Consider the following 13,296-nt stretch of genomic DNA (forward strand, 5'->3'; position numbering starts at 1 on the left):
CAATTCTCTTCTCTCTATTTTTGTGCTCTCTTATTTTTATGTTGATTTATCTGATAGCAGAGGTAAAGTATATGTAAATATATTTGACTGAGATTTTTTTTTCCTTATTTGTATTTTCCAGAAAGTTTTCATGGAATGCCATCCCGTTTTTGGAAAGTGTGGTGGCTAGCTATTAGGACAATGCAAAGCACACTGATTGCTAATTGCACCCACATTTAATGGTGATTCTAGAGGTATTTCTGTTTTTATTTCATACTAAACTGTATACCAAAATACTTAATGAAAAATAAATAGGGTGGAGTAGGGAGGGTTTCAAAATAAATGTAAAAAAAAAAAAAAATGTGGATTCTCAGAAGCTTGTAAGGAGGCTACACAAGTCCAGTCTGAAAGTTAATATGAAGAGAAGCACTAGTTACTATTTCAACATTGAAAACACAGTTTAGGATGACTTGTTTTTTATCTGTTCAAAACATTCTTTGTCCTTTGTATGTATATTGCAGCCACTGGAGTTTGAAACAAAAGTAAGGGTGGGCCATCTTGGGCCTTTTATGTTCAAGTGCACTTATATGGGGCCAGATTGTACAACCTTCTCACACCAGCAATTGAACTTCTCCTGTAAATGCTACTTTAAGTCAGCAAGGATTGCTCAAGTACCTTTTGTGGAGTGAGCTTCTAAACTTCTGTGTGCTGAACAAACATGGTGCAGCTTTGTATTGAAACGAGGGATAAAGCTATTCAAAAAACCCAAGTCTCCCCCCCGACCCCATTGGCTCTTTTTAATCATGAGTAGGGGTTTACTGAACAATTTATTGAAGGAACATTTTATTTCACAGAAGCTAGTCAAGCTGAAACTGCAGTTTGCGTGTCTCCTGGCAGAAGGGGTTTTCTGAAAGTACAGTTCACTGTACATCTAAGTAGTGATTATCCTGTTGTTTCCCTTTCGTTATGCAATTTTTCTTGGGAGTTAAAGGTTTACAAGTTAGAAGAAGAAGATGTTGCCAGGGGGTGTGGGAAGAGGGAGGTGTTGAAATGATTTCAATGGGGTTAGACGCCAGCATTTGGTAGCTTTATAGCAGGGTAACAAACCACGCAAAGAATGAGCTTTCCTGACCACCTCCCCACCCGCTGAAAAAAAAATTATTAAATACTGAAAATGGTTATTGACTCTATTTTAAAAAAAGTTGTTTCATACAATAAAAAAAAGTCTGTTTCCTGTTTAGAGTGTAAAAGTGCTCTATTCATCTTAGTTCTTCATCTTCTGGCCACTGATACTAATGAAACTTTTTTCTTAATTTAGTGGAAAATGGGGAATTCAGAAAGCCAGTACAGCCTTCATGGATCAAAAAATCACGCTAATGCTGCATCTGGTGCCAAGCAGAAACCATGTTCTCTGAAAATTCATCGTTCGCATGAATGCTGTGAAAAGTCTTGCTCCTTGCATGGATGGGGACACAGCAGCAGTAGCACTAGCTACAAATCGAGATCACTAGCCAGAAGCTGCCTCTCTCACTTCAAGAGTAACCAGCCTTATTCACCGAGGCTCAGTGACACAGTGGCAAAGGCCTCTAAAAGCAGTATCCATGCCAAACACAGGACAAACACAGGGAACTACTGCCAGGGAAGCAATGCGGCATTTTTTCCCGAGAATGGTTTCCATTATATTGGCCTTGAAGTTGCAAGTAATCATGTTGCCTCCAGGGAATGCAGTGGACATATTTTAAATTGCTATGGAAAGAATGAGAGCCTAGCATCAACCTCACCACCAGATGACAGGAGGAGCCCCAAAGTTCTCATTAAAACACTGGGGAAACTGGATGGCTGTTTAAAGGTTGAGTTTCACAACAGTAGCAACAACAAAGACTCTACAGAGGAATCCAAAGGACCAGTCCAGCTGCTGAGGTACTCACCTACTTTAGAATCCAAATCTAATGACCTGCTAGATGTGAGGAGGAACTCCAGTATGGATGACACTTCAAGTCATCGTCTATCTCCCACTGACTCAAGACTTAGATCCAGTAAAGGAAGCTCCCTAAGCTCAGAATCTTCATGGTATGACTCTCCCTGGGGAAACAATGGGGATATCAATGAGCTGAATGGCTCCTACCTGACCAGGAGCACTCCGGATACAAGGATTCATGCCAGTTTCCCCACAAATGACAGGAAAAAGTCCTTCAACCAAAGTTCATCTCTCTCCTCCCTCCGCGATCTATATAAGGATACAAATTTAGAAGGCAGCCCATCCTCAGATCTCAGGTTGTCTGATGAATACATTGGCACTCATGCCAGCTTAAGCAACCGTGTTTCTTTTGCCTCAGACATTGATGTTCCCTCTAGGGTGGAACACAGAGGCCCCGCACAGTACTCTTCTTATACTCTCCCATGTAGAAAATCCAAACCCCTAAACGAAGATGCTTCCAAGAAGGATACATTAAAAAGCAGGATGCGACGCATCAGTGACTGGACAGGAAGCCTCTCTAGAAAGAAAAGAAAACTGCAGGTATGTGGAAAAACTCATCCTAAAGTCTAGTACTGAGAGCTGTAGACACCTTCCATTAGTATAATGCCTGTATTTTGTTTTTCCCATAAGACTACTCAATGATTGGTGAAAATTCCAGCTATCTCGAATTGTCATTTATGGAAGCAAATACATCAGTGAATAGATTTTCAAGTCACTGGATTTTCATGAGATGGACTAGAGCTTTTAAAATAGTTTCAGTGTTAAAGCAAAGAGATATATCTGATCCTGTAGATCAAAACATAATTTGTAGCCCTGAAAATGTCTGTAAAAATAATCTGAAAAGTACAGTAAAACAAATCCTGAAACATGGGAATGTGCACGTTGTAAATATCTTTTGTAAATTTTTTCCCCCTCATCACCAGTGTTCGCTGTTATCCCTCTCAAGTTAGGAAAGGACAACCCAGTTATATCTCCAAATCCAACTGTAGACAACGGGGTTTTTGGTTAAACCTGTAAGTGTTTTATGGAGATGTTATTATCTAGCTGTCTTCTTCCTGTGTATGAACCTGGCTACATAATTCTCTGGGTATCAAAACTGAAGTGCCATCTGGTTAGTTAGTGGGTGTCTCTTTAGAACAGTTTAAGGTTAATCCCATCAATGGGAACTGAGGATAGCTGTGATCGAGACTGAAATTCCTGTCTCCTGCTCTAGGTCCCAGAATCAGCTCCGTAAAGGCCAGACTGTGCCTGGCCTTCTAAGAACACACAAATGGGATATGCAGAAACTTCCCTCACTCCCATAATGCCTCCCATGAAAGGACTGGCCAAAGTTGTGCTCTCTGTGCTCTCTTCAGTTTAGGGACTGCTCCCTTCTAAAACTGCAGGGATGCAAGCCACCACCAAGGTGAGCAGAGAGGAGGCAGAGCCATGTACCAGTACATCTTCAGACCATCCAGCAGTATTATCTAGCTAAATAGGAGATCACACATTGCTCCCTCTAAGGGATGATGCAGCAACTGTGCTTCCCCAATGTGCTGGGAAGATTTGGTAGGCATTATGCCATTTTGTGGCATAATCTTCCTGGAGCTCCTCCTCACTCCATACCACAACCAATGTGTGAGCCAAACTGACTTCAAGGCACGGCATATAATATTAAGGGCCAGTTTGTGCCAAGAAATCAGGTTAATCTGAGGGTTGCCTGTGTAAATTGCAAGAGAGCCACAGAATTTGGCTCTGGGAAACTGAAGGCTGCTCAGCTGGTTCATTACCTTACTTAAGACTTTTTGAGAGTTGTTATGGAGCCCTCAAGTTTCTTGAAACCTTACCTTAGCACTCACTTGTTAGTTAGAAAACAGGAAAAAACTGAATTAATAAAAAGTGCTTTAGCTTTTTACCCGAGGTTTCTTCATTGATATAAACAGCACTGAATATTTAGATTTTTATAAAAGTTCACATCAGGCTCTAAATACGATGTCTGTAACATAGCCCTTTTGTTATGCATTAGTTAATTACAACATTTTCAGAATGATATTCGGTAAGGGATTAATGGCTGTTTTGTACCAGCTGTGTATACATAGTGAAGAGACTCACTGACTTCCCCAACAGCAGGGAAATGTTGCTGGTGAGTCTGTATCAAACCAGACCTGGTGAAAGGAAATCAACCCCAATCCTAATTATAGTATCTTACTTTGAAAATGCTGGGCTTGAGTAACAGAGAACAACTGTCTTTGAGATGAGGACTCTAGCAACAACAGGTTAAAACGTGTAGCATCTTGTCCATAGATGTAGTTTGTTTGTGAGGGCTTGGCTGGGTCCTTTCCACTTTACCAATTTTAAACATGTTGTAACTGGCTCTGGGGATAGCTATGCTGTCACTTGGTTACAGTGGTAGTGTAGATGGATCCCTAGAGAGACAAAAGTTCTCAAAGTAGTATTAGTTTGGGGCTCGAGTCCCTGTTTGACAAATTTAATGGAGTTTATAACCAGTTAGTGGCATGGCTTGCCCTTAATTTAGTGGGCCCCAAACGAGGCCCTATTAGTGATTTGCAAACCTAACAATATATTCCTTAAATAAACTGAAAATTGGTCTTTTTGTAGGAAGCTGATTGCTTCTGAAGAGCAATAAGAAAGTATTGAAATGCCAATGTTTCAGCATGTGCCTGTGCCAAAACTGGATTAAAGAAAGGGGAAATGGAGATTCCCAAATCTTACCAGAGATTTGCAGCTACTCAGTGCCTGGAGTCAGGCCAGGAGTTGTGTGATCAATGGAATACAATCATTTTGCAGGGACATGCATAATATATATATATTTTTTTTAAATCTTGCCTCTCCACTTGCACTGGTGAGAATGTTGCTGCCTTCTCTCCCTTGCTCAATATAGCTCACATCTTAAATCTTTTATATCCATTGTCATTTTTTTCTAATTCCAAATAGTCTCAACTATCCAAATAATATGAACCCAACTCTCACCCAAATCTGCATATTAGGATATTCATTCCCTCTCACTTTCATTGGAATTTAGGATTACTCCTGCCTCCATCTGCAGGAATGAACTTCAGACACTGAACTTGGGGCACTTGTAGATGTACAGCGCTTTGAGTTAAACCAGCCTTCGTAGAGCGCAGTAGGGAAAGCACTTCAGTCTGTCCACACTGACAGCTACAAGCGCACTGGTGTGGCCACGTTAGCAGTTCTTGCAACGGCCACAGAGAGCAGTGCATTGTGGTAGCTATCCCAGCATGCAAGTGGCTGCATTGTGCTTTTCAAATGGGGGAGGTGGGGTGGAGTGTGACAGGGAGTGTGTTGTGTGTATGTGGGGGGAGAGAGAGTGGGTTTTCGGGGGGCTGAGAGCATGTCAGCATGCTGTCTTGTAAGTTCAGACAGCAGCAGACTCCCCCGCCCACCCCTCTCTCACACACACAGCATTCCACAGTAACGGTTGCTTTGTCTTGGAGCAGATAAGCATGCCAGTTGTCAGAAATGGAGCTTTCAAAGGGCATATCCGCATTCTTGCAGCAATTCCAAAACAATGACAAGAGTGGCCACTTGACTTAAGGGGATTATGGGATGTTTCCGGAGGCTGATCAGAGCACAGTAATGCAACACCTCGTTCGCACTAACGCCCAGGCGTTTCAGCCAAGGCACAACAAGCGTTAATCTTCTCGCCAAGGTGAACTACCAGACGCACTGTACGTGCCTTGCCAGTGTGGACGGGTAGTGAGCTAGGGCAACCGGGGCTGCTTTAATGCGCTCTAACTCGCAAGTGTAGCCAAGCCCTTGATTCTGATCTCATAGAATCATAGAATATCAGGGTTGGAAGGGACCCCTGAAGGTCATCTAGTCCAACCCCCTGCTCGAAGCAGGACCAATTCCCAGTTAAATCATCCCAGCCAGGGCTTTGTCAAGCCTGACCTTAAAAACTTCCAAGGAAGGAGATTCCACCACCTCCCTAGGCAACGCATTCCAGTGTTTCACCACCCTCTTAGTGAAAAAGTTTTTCCTAATATCCAATCTAAACCTCCCCCACTGCAACTTGAGACCATTACTCCTTGTTCTGTCATCTGCTACCATTGAGAACAGTCTAGAGCCATCCTCTTTGGAACCCCCTTTCAGGTAGTTGAAAGCAGCTATCAAATCCCCCCTCATTCTTCTCTTCTGCAGGCTACACAATCCCAGCTCCCTCAGCCTCTCCTCATAAGTCATGTGTTCTAGACCCCTAATCATTTTTGTTGCCCTTCGCTGGACTCTCTCCAATTTATCCACATCCTTCTTGTAGTGTGGGGCCCAAAACTGGACACAGTACTCCAGATGATCTCAAGCCACTTTTATACTCAGCTGACTTCATAGAGTGATTTACCCCTTGGTAAATGCTCCTTCTGGGCCAGGCTGGCTTCTCGCTGTCCCGTTCTGAGGAATGTGCCAAATGGATCAATATGTGTTATGTTGTTGTTTTAGTGCTCTGAGACTAAGTCCTAATCGTAGTAAGCTTTGTGGAAAGGATAGAGATCAATTACATGCTGAAACTATACACGCTTATAGGAAAGCTGCACCTATTTTGCTGAGCACATCTAAAAGATTTAGATGTTAGAAGGGTTTCTTCCAGGTTCAAACTTAAATGTATTGTCTTGGAACATAATCTTTAAATTAAATCTGGCATTTTTGAGCCTACTGCTGAAAAATGACCTACCTTGTGAAATCTGCAATGGCATGGGATCTCCCTGTTGCTCTTGGCTTTACATTGGAGGTCATCATACTATCAAAACATGACGCAGCTTCTTCCAGTACATTTTAGATGTGCCGCATCTAGGATGTGGAAAAAAAATGCAGCTGCTTTCCAAGCTTCTGGTGCGACTAGTTCACAGGAGACCAGTGTTTGTTTACTTTATCCATATGTAGAAGTCAGAGTGCAAATAAATATTACTATAGAAGCAGTGTAAACTTGAGCAAAAAATAACACTTTCCTGGGTAATAGTTGTGCTTCTGGTTGAGCTATTTACAGCCACTGGGTATTTTCAAGTAAAATTTGTTAGATTTTTTTTCCCCCCATACAAAAGACAGCAAATAGTTTCTCTCTCGCTTATTCTTTAAGTATAATGTATTTTTTAAGAATATCAGTAAAATACAGTTGGATGGGAGATAAATCCTCCCATCAGATTGGTGGGATGGTTCTCTTTGACAGTGGAATTTAGCTTGAAGAGTCCAATCTTGTGAAATACTAAGACCCATGAGTGCCCATTGAAGTAAGGGTGCTCAGCACCTTGCTGAGTCAGGCCATGAGGCTCGGAACTTCCATGTAGCCAGACTGTTGCAGGAATGAGTGAACATTCCACATCACCAATGTGGAATTAAAATCATATGTAGAACAGTCATCTCAAAGAGCTTAAAAGGGAACTGCCCTGCTCGATTGCAGAAGAAATGAAATTGCATCATACAAGCATGAGTAATACAAATGGATTTCATAATATACTGCTGGATCTGGGAGTCAAGCCCCCACTGAAATAGCAATGTCTACAATCTTTAGAAAATATACACCACTGCATTTTAAAACCTGGATTTGTGCAAATCATCCAACACACTTTCTCTTAGTTTTAAAACAAAGTTGAGCACATTTATCTTGGTTGGTAGATGGTGAATTCAATGGGTTTAAAAATATTTCAGACTGACATTCTTCAGATCCTCAGGAGGCAAAATGAGCCTAGCTCCATTAAAGTCATCAGCTTACATCTGTTAATCCAAAGATCCAAAGTTTTTAAATGGTCAGATATTGAAACCTTGCTACCTAGATTGAATTTAATTTCACCCATTATAAAACCCCTGTTCTCAGTGTTACTATTATAGTCAGGTTGGGGTGTAAAAGACAATGTCCCTGTTTCACGATGCTCAGAAAACAGGTGAATTCACGGTTGTCAGAGGTATGTGGTTCTATTCACAATGCCCATTGGGCTGTTGGAAATCAACTCACAGCAATTATCAAGGAGTTCTATGATTTTTTTTTTTTTAAAGGCCTGTTGAGTCAGGAAACACTGCTGGTTTGGCAATTAGCCTTATTGGGATTCTGTTGAACAAAAATGTTGCAGTAGTACTGACAGTAGCAAAGATTGCTAAGATTAACAGGCACCATCATGGTGAAAGCAGGCATGCTGTGATGGAGTTTGCAATGATGAAACATGAAACAAGACAATATGTCTCTTCGCCATAGATTACTTGCAATTTGCATTATTTACAGGAGCCAAAATCCAAAGATCTGAGTGAGTACTTCGACAGCAGAATTGATAACCTTGCTACGGACACTCTATCACCTTCGCAGCTGTCTGGTTTACTGTGGTCACCTGGCTCTGGCCATATTCTGCCCCAGAGAAGTGAATCCACTAATGCAATCAGCAGTGATGCCCTGCGGCAGAACATTTACGAAAACTTCATGCGGGAGCTGGACATGAGCAGGACTAACGCTGAGAATACGGACACATCAACAGACACAGAGGACTCCAGCAGTGAATCATTCAGTTCCTTAGAGCAACTGGATCTGCTGTATGAGAGAGAACAAGGAGTTGTGCGCAAAGCAGGGTGGCTCTTCTTCAAGCCGTTGGTAACTCTACAGAAGGAGAAAAAACTTGAGCTGGTTGCACGGAGAAAGTGGAAACAGTATTGGATAACACTCAAAGGTAAATCATTGTTAAACTCTTTTAACCTGCCAACACAGGTGCTATCCATTGTTTGGTGGTCTTTTAAAATGAAACCTAGATAACGTTTTGAACTGAAACTCAGCCCCTGAAGACCTTAGGCATTGTCTACACTAGCACTTTTGTCTGTAAAACTTTTGTTGATCACGAGTGTGAAAAAACATTCCTCCGACTGACAAAAGTTTCACCAACAGACGTGCCGGTGTGGACAGCGCTATGTTGGTGGGAGACACTGTCCTGTCGACATAGCTACTGCCACTTGTTAAGGGTGGTTTAATTATGCCAGTGGGACCACTTTCACCAGCATAGAGTAGCTACGCGGGAAACCTTACAGCAGTGCAGTTGCATGGGTACAGCTGTAGGGTCTGTAGTGTAGACAAAGCCTAATTCAGGTAGATACTTAAGTCCATGACTAACTTTAAGTACACAAGTCGTCTACTCACATGCTTAAAAATAGGCATGTGCTTAAGTACCTTCCTAAAAGTGGGCCTACATTTGCACCTTCAGCTTTGGGTGTGCTTCCCTTACTATGAAACAGCACAGTGTGGAGCCAATCTGTTGGGGGGAAAACGCTGTTTGTGGGTTGGTGGATGACTGTTGGGTCAGAGCTAAGGTTGCATATTTACTAATGATTGTAATGGAGGAAGTAGGTGTATTACCAGCAGCGGATGGGTGTCAGCAAATATGTGGAGGAAAATCAACATACAACTTGTTTGGGGAGGTAGAGGAATTTAACAGGTGATTTCCTAAATTGTATAGATTATACTGCTGGGAATTGCCTTTTAGTTAATAATGCTAAATGCTAAGTTAGTAAGTAAGGAAATAGTCAAAGTAAATAGTTTCCTAGCATATTTGAGGCTGGAGGAGAGAATAGAATAACCTTCCCACAGGTTTCACTTTTCAAAATTATTACCTGACCCATGCATGGGTCTAGACCTGAAGAAAAATAAATTCTGTGCTGTAAGTATTGGTGATGTTCAAAATGTCGCAATGTTAACTCATACAAAGTAAACCAGCAGGAAAGAAAAAAATACAATAATTCTGCACGATAATTCTGAGATCTGTTGTTAAGCAATCAAAATGCAGTCAGACTGAGGTTATGTCTACACTATGCACCTTTTAGCGACACAGCTGTGCTGCTAAAAGGTGTGCACGATAGCTGCTCTTTGTCAGCAGGAGAGAGCTCTTCCACTGACCAAAAAAAAAAAATAAAAAAATTCACCCCCAGCGAGAGGCGGTAGCTTTGTGGGTGGGAGAGCTCTCCTGCCGACAAAGCGTTATTCGCACCAACACTTTTCATCAGTAAAACTTTTGTCATTTGGGGTGTGTTTTTTCACACCCCTGAATGACAGAAGTTTTACAGATGAAAGTCCAGTGTAGACAAAGCCTTAATTAACAGGTTACATCACTTGTCTTTATCACGAGACCGAGGCAGTAAAATGAATCACGCCTGCAAATAGCATATGTAAAGAGAAAAAGCAGTATCTGAATACCACCCTTTCCTCACCTTTGTTTAGACACTGAAGTGTAAATATGAGTTTAATCTGTCTTTTGAAAGATTTCTTAAAGTACCAACAAAACACCTTAGGCTAAGTATGTTACACTTGTTTTGTGAGAGTCCTATTACTGTATCTTGAGTGCTTTTCACATGGGATTAGTGTTATAGTTACCTTCATGGTGCTGGATCTTTTTGTCTTTGTTAGTTGTTCATAAATAGACATTTCCTTCATTTCCTTTTTCATACATACACTTTACTTGTCTTGCAAAGATTTTTGTTGTCAAAATAAACTTGTCTGTGTGGATTTCAAGGCCTTCTTCTTTTATTTAATTTATATAGCATACTATATTAAGATCAAGAAACTTGCTTCAGAACTCCTTGTGTAGATTTTGATTAAATCTTGGTTTAATTTATTCTGGAAATTTAAATAACCAAGATATTTTTAAATACATTTTTAAAAGAGCCACGTATGTGAATGAGAACAGCATGTTTCTCTGCATTCTGTTGATATGTGTTTAATTATAAATATGGAAAAGGCTTACAACCTTCTGGTTACCTGCCAAACTTGGATTTATCAGTGTCCTGAGGCCTCCACTTTACTTAGTGTGCTGACAAGACCTGAGCTTGAATAGTAAACCTTTAACAAGGGGAACTGTCCTTCCCATCTGTCCCCTCTAATTAATTTATTTTAACAAGGGAACTTGCTTTCCCACCAATTCCCCCTGAGTATAAGCTTTGATCAAAACACATAGACTATAATCAGTTCCAGTGCAGCATCAGGAGTAGAGAGAATGTGTGGACCTATCCATAGTTCTGCTGTTACGTGGCTGAACTCTAAAACATGCCCTGCTCCTCTGAAAAACTTAAAATTAGTGAAAAACTATCAGGATAAAAATATGGATTGAAATACCCTTCCTTATGTTCTTATAACACCTTAAGGATATTAGAAAGAATTTTAAAATAATATAATTATACTTTTTATAAACAACAATAAATCCAGATAAGTCAAAAATACTTTGAGATGGTACAGTGCTCTCTGACTGAAGAAAACTGGGAAATATATACAGGAACAAAGCACCAACCCATTAAAACTAGGCTTGAATTCTAAACCTCTAACCCAGTTCTCACCTTCCTTGCATTTTATGTGGTCATTTATGTCTGTGCAATGTGTGCGTGCATAGTGGCTGTAAAACGCTGCTGCTGATGTATGCAAGTGGGGAATTTGGATTTGGTACTGCTATGCCCACTCTGCTGAGCTATAAGTGACTACACTAGGTGCAATGCCTCTTATTTCAGAGCAAATCATGCCCCCTGTCACTGCATCTGCACAGAGCCCTTAGTGTGGCTCTATTGTATAGGGAAGCAGAGCATAGCAGGCTGGGGACAAAGCTGCGGCTATACTGGTCAGTTGTGTCAGACACCCTGTGTGTGTGTGTGTGTGTGTGTGTGTGTGTGTTGGTAGTGAAGGACACACAAATGGCTGTGTAGACTGTTCCAGCTATTGGACTGGAGTGCCCTCAGTGGGGTATATTAGGGAGAGAATTCTTTCCTCTGAGTGTCAACCCAGCACTCAGGCCACCTGGGTGCTAATTTATGAATTTACTGTTTACATTTAATTCACACTAGAAAATGAAATGAGACTGGTCAGATTCACTTTTGTTTCTCTTAATTCTCTATAGAGATGGGTCACAACCAGAACGTTGGCTCCAAACTCCATAAGTCCTTAACAGCCAGCATGCACCGATGGCTGTAATGGGTTAAAATGGAGAGCAGAATCCAAACAACCCTGAATAGTGAGGACGTTTAAAGCTGGAGCTGGTTTTACATCTACACTTGGTGACCTAGGTTGCACCTCCAGTTATCAAGAACTAGAATGCTGTGATTTTGGATTTCCAACACTAGTCAGGGGAACATTAAAAATGGGGGAGGAAATCTATTTTCAGTTTTTTGTTTTTTTTTAAAAAAAAAAGCATGTGTAAAACTGAAACCTTTCTATTTGTATTAGGGTTGTATGACATCCCCATCACACCACCATAAGTGCACATGCATGCGTGCACACACATAAAGATGCACCACTATTCTCACAATCACCACTTTATGGCAAAACCTACATTTTCGGCCTACACTGCATGACAGTGCCTCTTAATTTGAAAAACAGTGGAAAAAGGTAGAATGTTAATCCTTGTTTGGCTCCCTTTCAAACCCTTTACTGTATATTTCTATAGTTCAGGACAGATATATAGTAACAGATTAAAAAGCCAGAAGGGACCATTGTGATCATCTAGTCTGACCTCCTGTATAACACAGGCCATAGGAATTTCCTGAATTAATTCCTGTTTAAATGAGAGCATATCTTTTAGAACATACATTCAACTTTGATTTAAAAATTGCCAGTGATGGATAATCCACCACAATCCTTGGTAAATAGTTCCAGTGATTAATTACCCTCACTGTTAAAAAATTGCACCTCACTTCTAGTCTGAATTAGTGTATCTTCAACTTCCAGGTATTGGATCTTGTTATACCCTTTGTGTGCTAGATTGAAGACCTCTCTATTATCAAATTTCTCTTCACCATGTAGGTACTTATAGACTGTGATCGGGTCACCCCTAACCGTCTCTTTGTTATATGTACGATTGTCATCTTAGTTACTGAGTTTTAGTTCCAGGATGCAGATGTGGCAATCTGCTATCTGGCATGTCATTCTATCTGAAAAACTGAGAATGCAGTCCAAGAAAGGGAAATCCTTTAAAACATCCAAGTTATTTGGATAGTGAATAGTGTCTGACTACAGAATTTGCAGATAGAAACAAGGGAACCAAAGTTAATCTCCAGAGATGCTTACTCATTTTGTACATATTTGAAATTCAAAAGTACTGAGCATCTGCTAATCCCCTTTAGCAAATATTAAGGTTTCCCAGGTGACTGAGTGAGAGAGAACTGGCTCCACAAATTATTAAATAAACACAACAGCTTCTTCAGCTGAGCAGCCTTTCTATGTGCTCTAGCACAAGGGTTTTCAAACTTTTTCTTTCTGAACCGCCTCCTCCGCCCCCCCATGCAATAAAAACTCTGGGGCCCACAACTGCTTTTCTGCATACAAAAGCCAGGGCTGATGTTAGGGCAGTTGTCTGGGACCCCATGCCACAGCGGCCCCCACA

The 13,296-nt window shown here is 41.0% G+C and overlaps 1 protein-coding gene across 3 annotated transcripts in view; it reads left to right on the forward strand.

The window, feature by feature from the left end:
* Window positions 1-218: 218 nt before the first annotated feature.
* The window catches only part of TIAM2 (TIAM Rac1 associated GEF 2), a 104,673-nt gene continuing 91,595 nt past the window's right edge, over window positions 219-13,296 (forward strand). For 2 of the 3 annotated variants that reach the window (XM_077813234.1, XM_077813235.1), the window contains exons 1-2: window positions 1,304-2,497; window positions 8,184-8,619. In XM_077813234.1, the coding sequence (XP_077669360.1) occupies window positions 1,304-2,497; window positions 8,184-8,619 (1,630 nt within the window). Of the gene's footprint in view, window positions 234-1,297; window positions 2,498-8,183; window positions 8,620-13,296 lie in introns of those variants that run through there. The other variant, XM_077813233.1, reaches the window with a different exon arrangement.

The sequence above is a fragment of the Eretmochelys imbricata genome, chromosome 3 (assembly GCF_965152235.1).
Source record: "Eretmochelys imbricata isolate rEreImb1 chromosome 3, rEreImb1.hap1, whole genome shotgun sequence".
Classification (NCBI taxonomy): domain Eukaryota; kingdom Metazoa; phylum Chordata; order Testudines; family Cheloniidae; genus Eretmochelys; species Eretmochelys imbricata.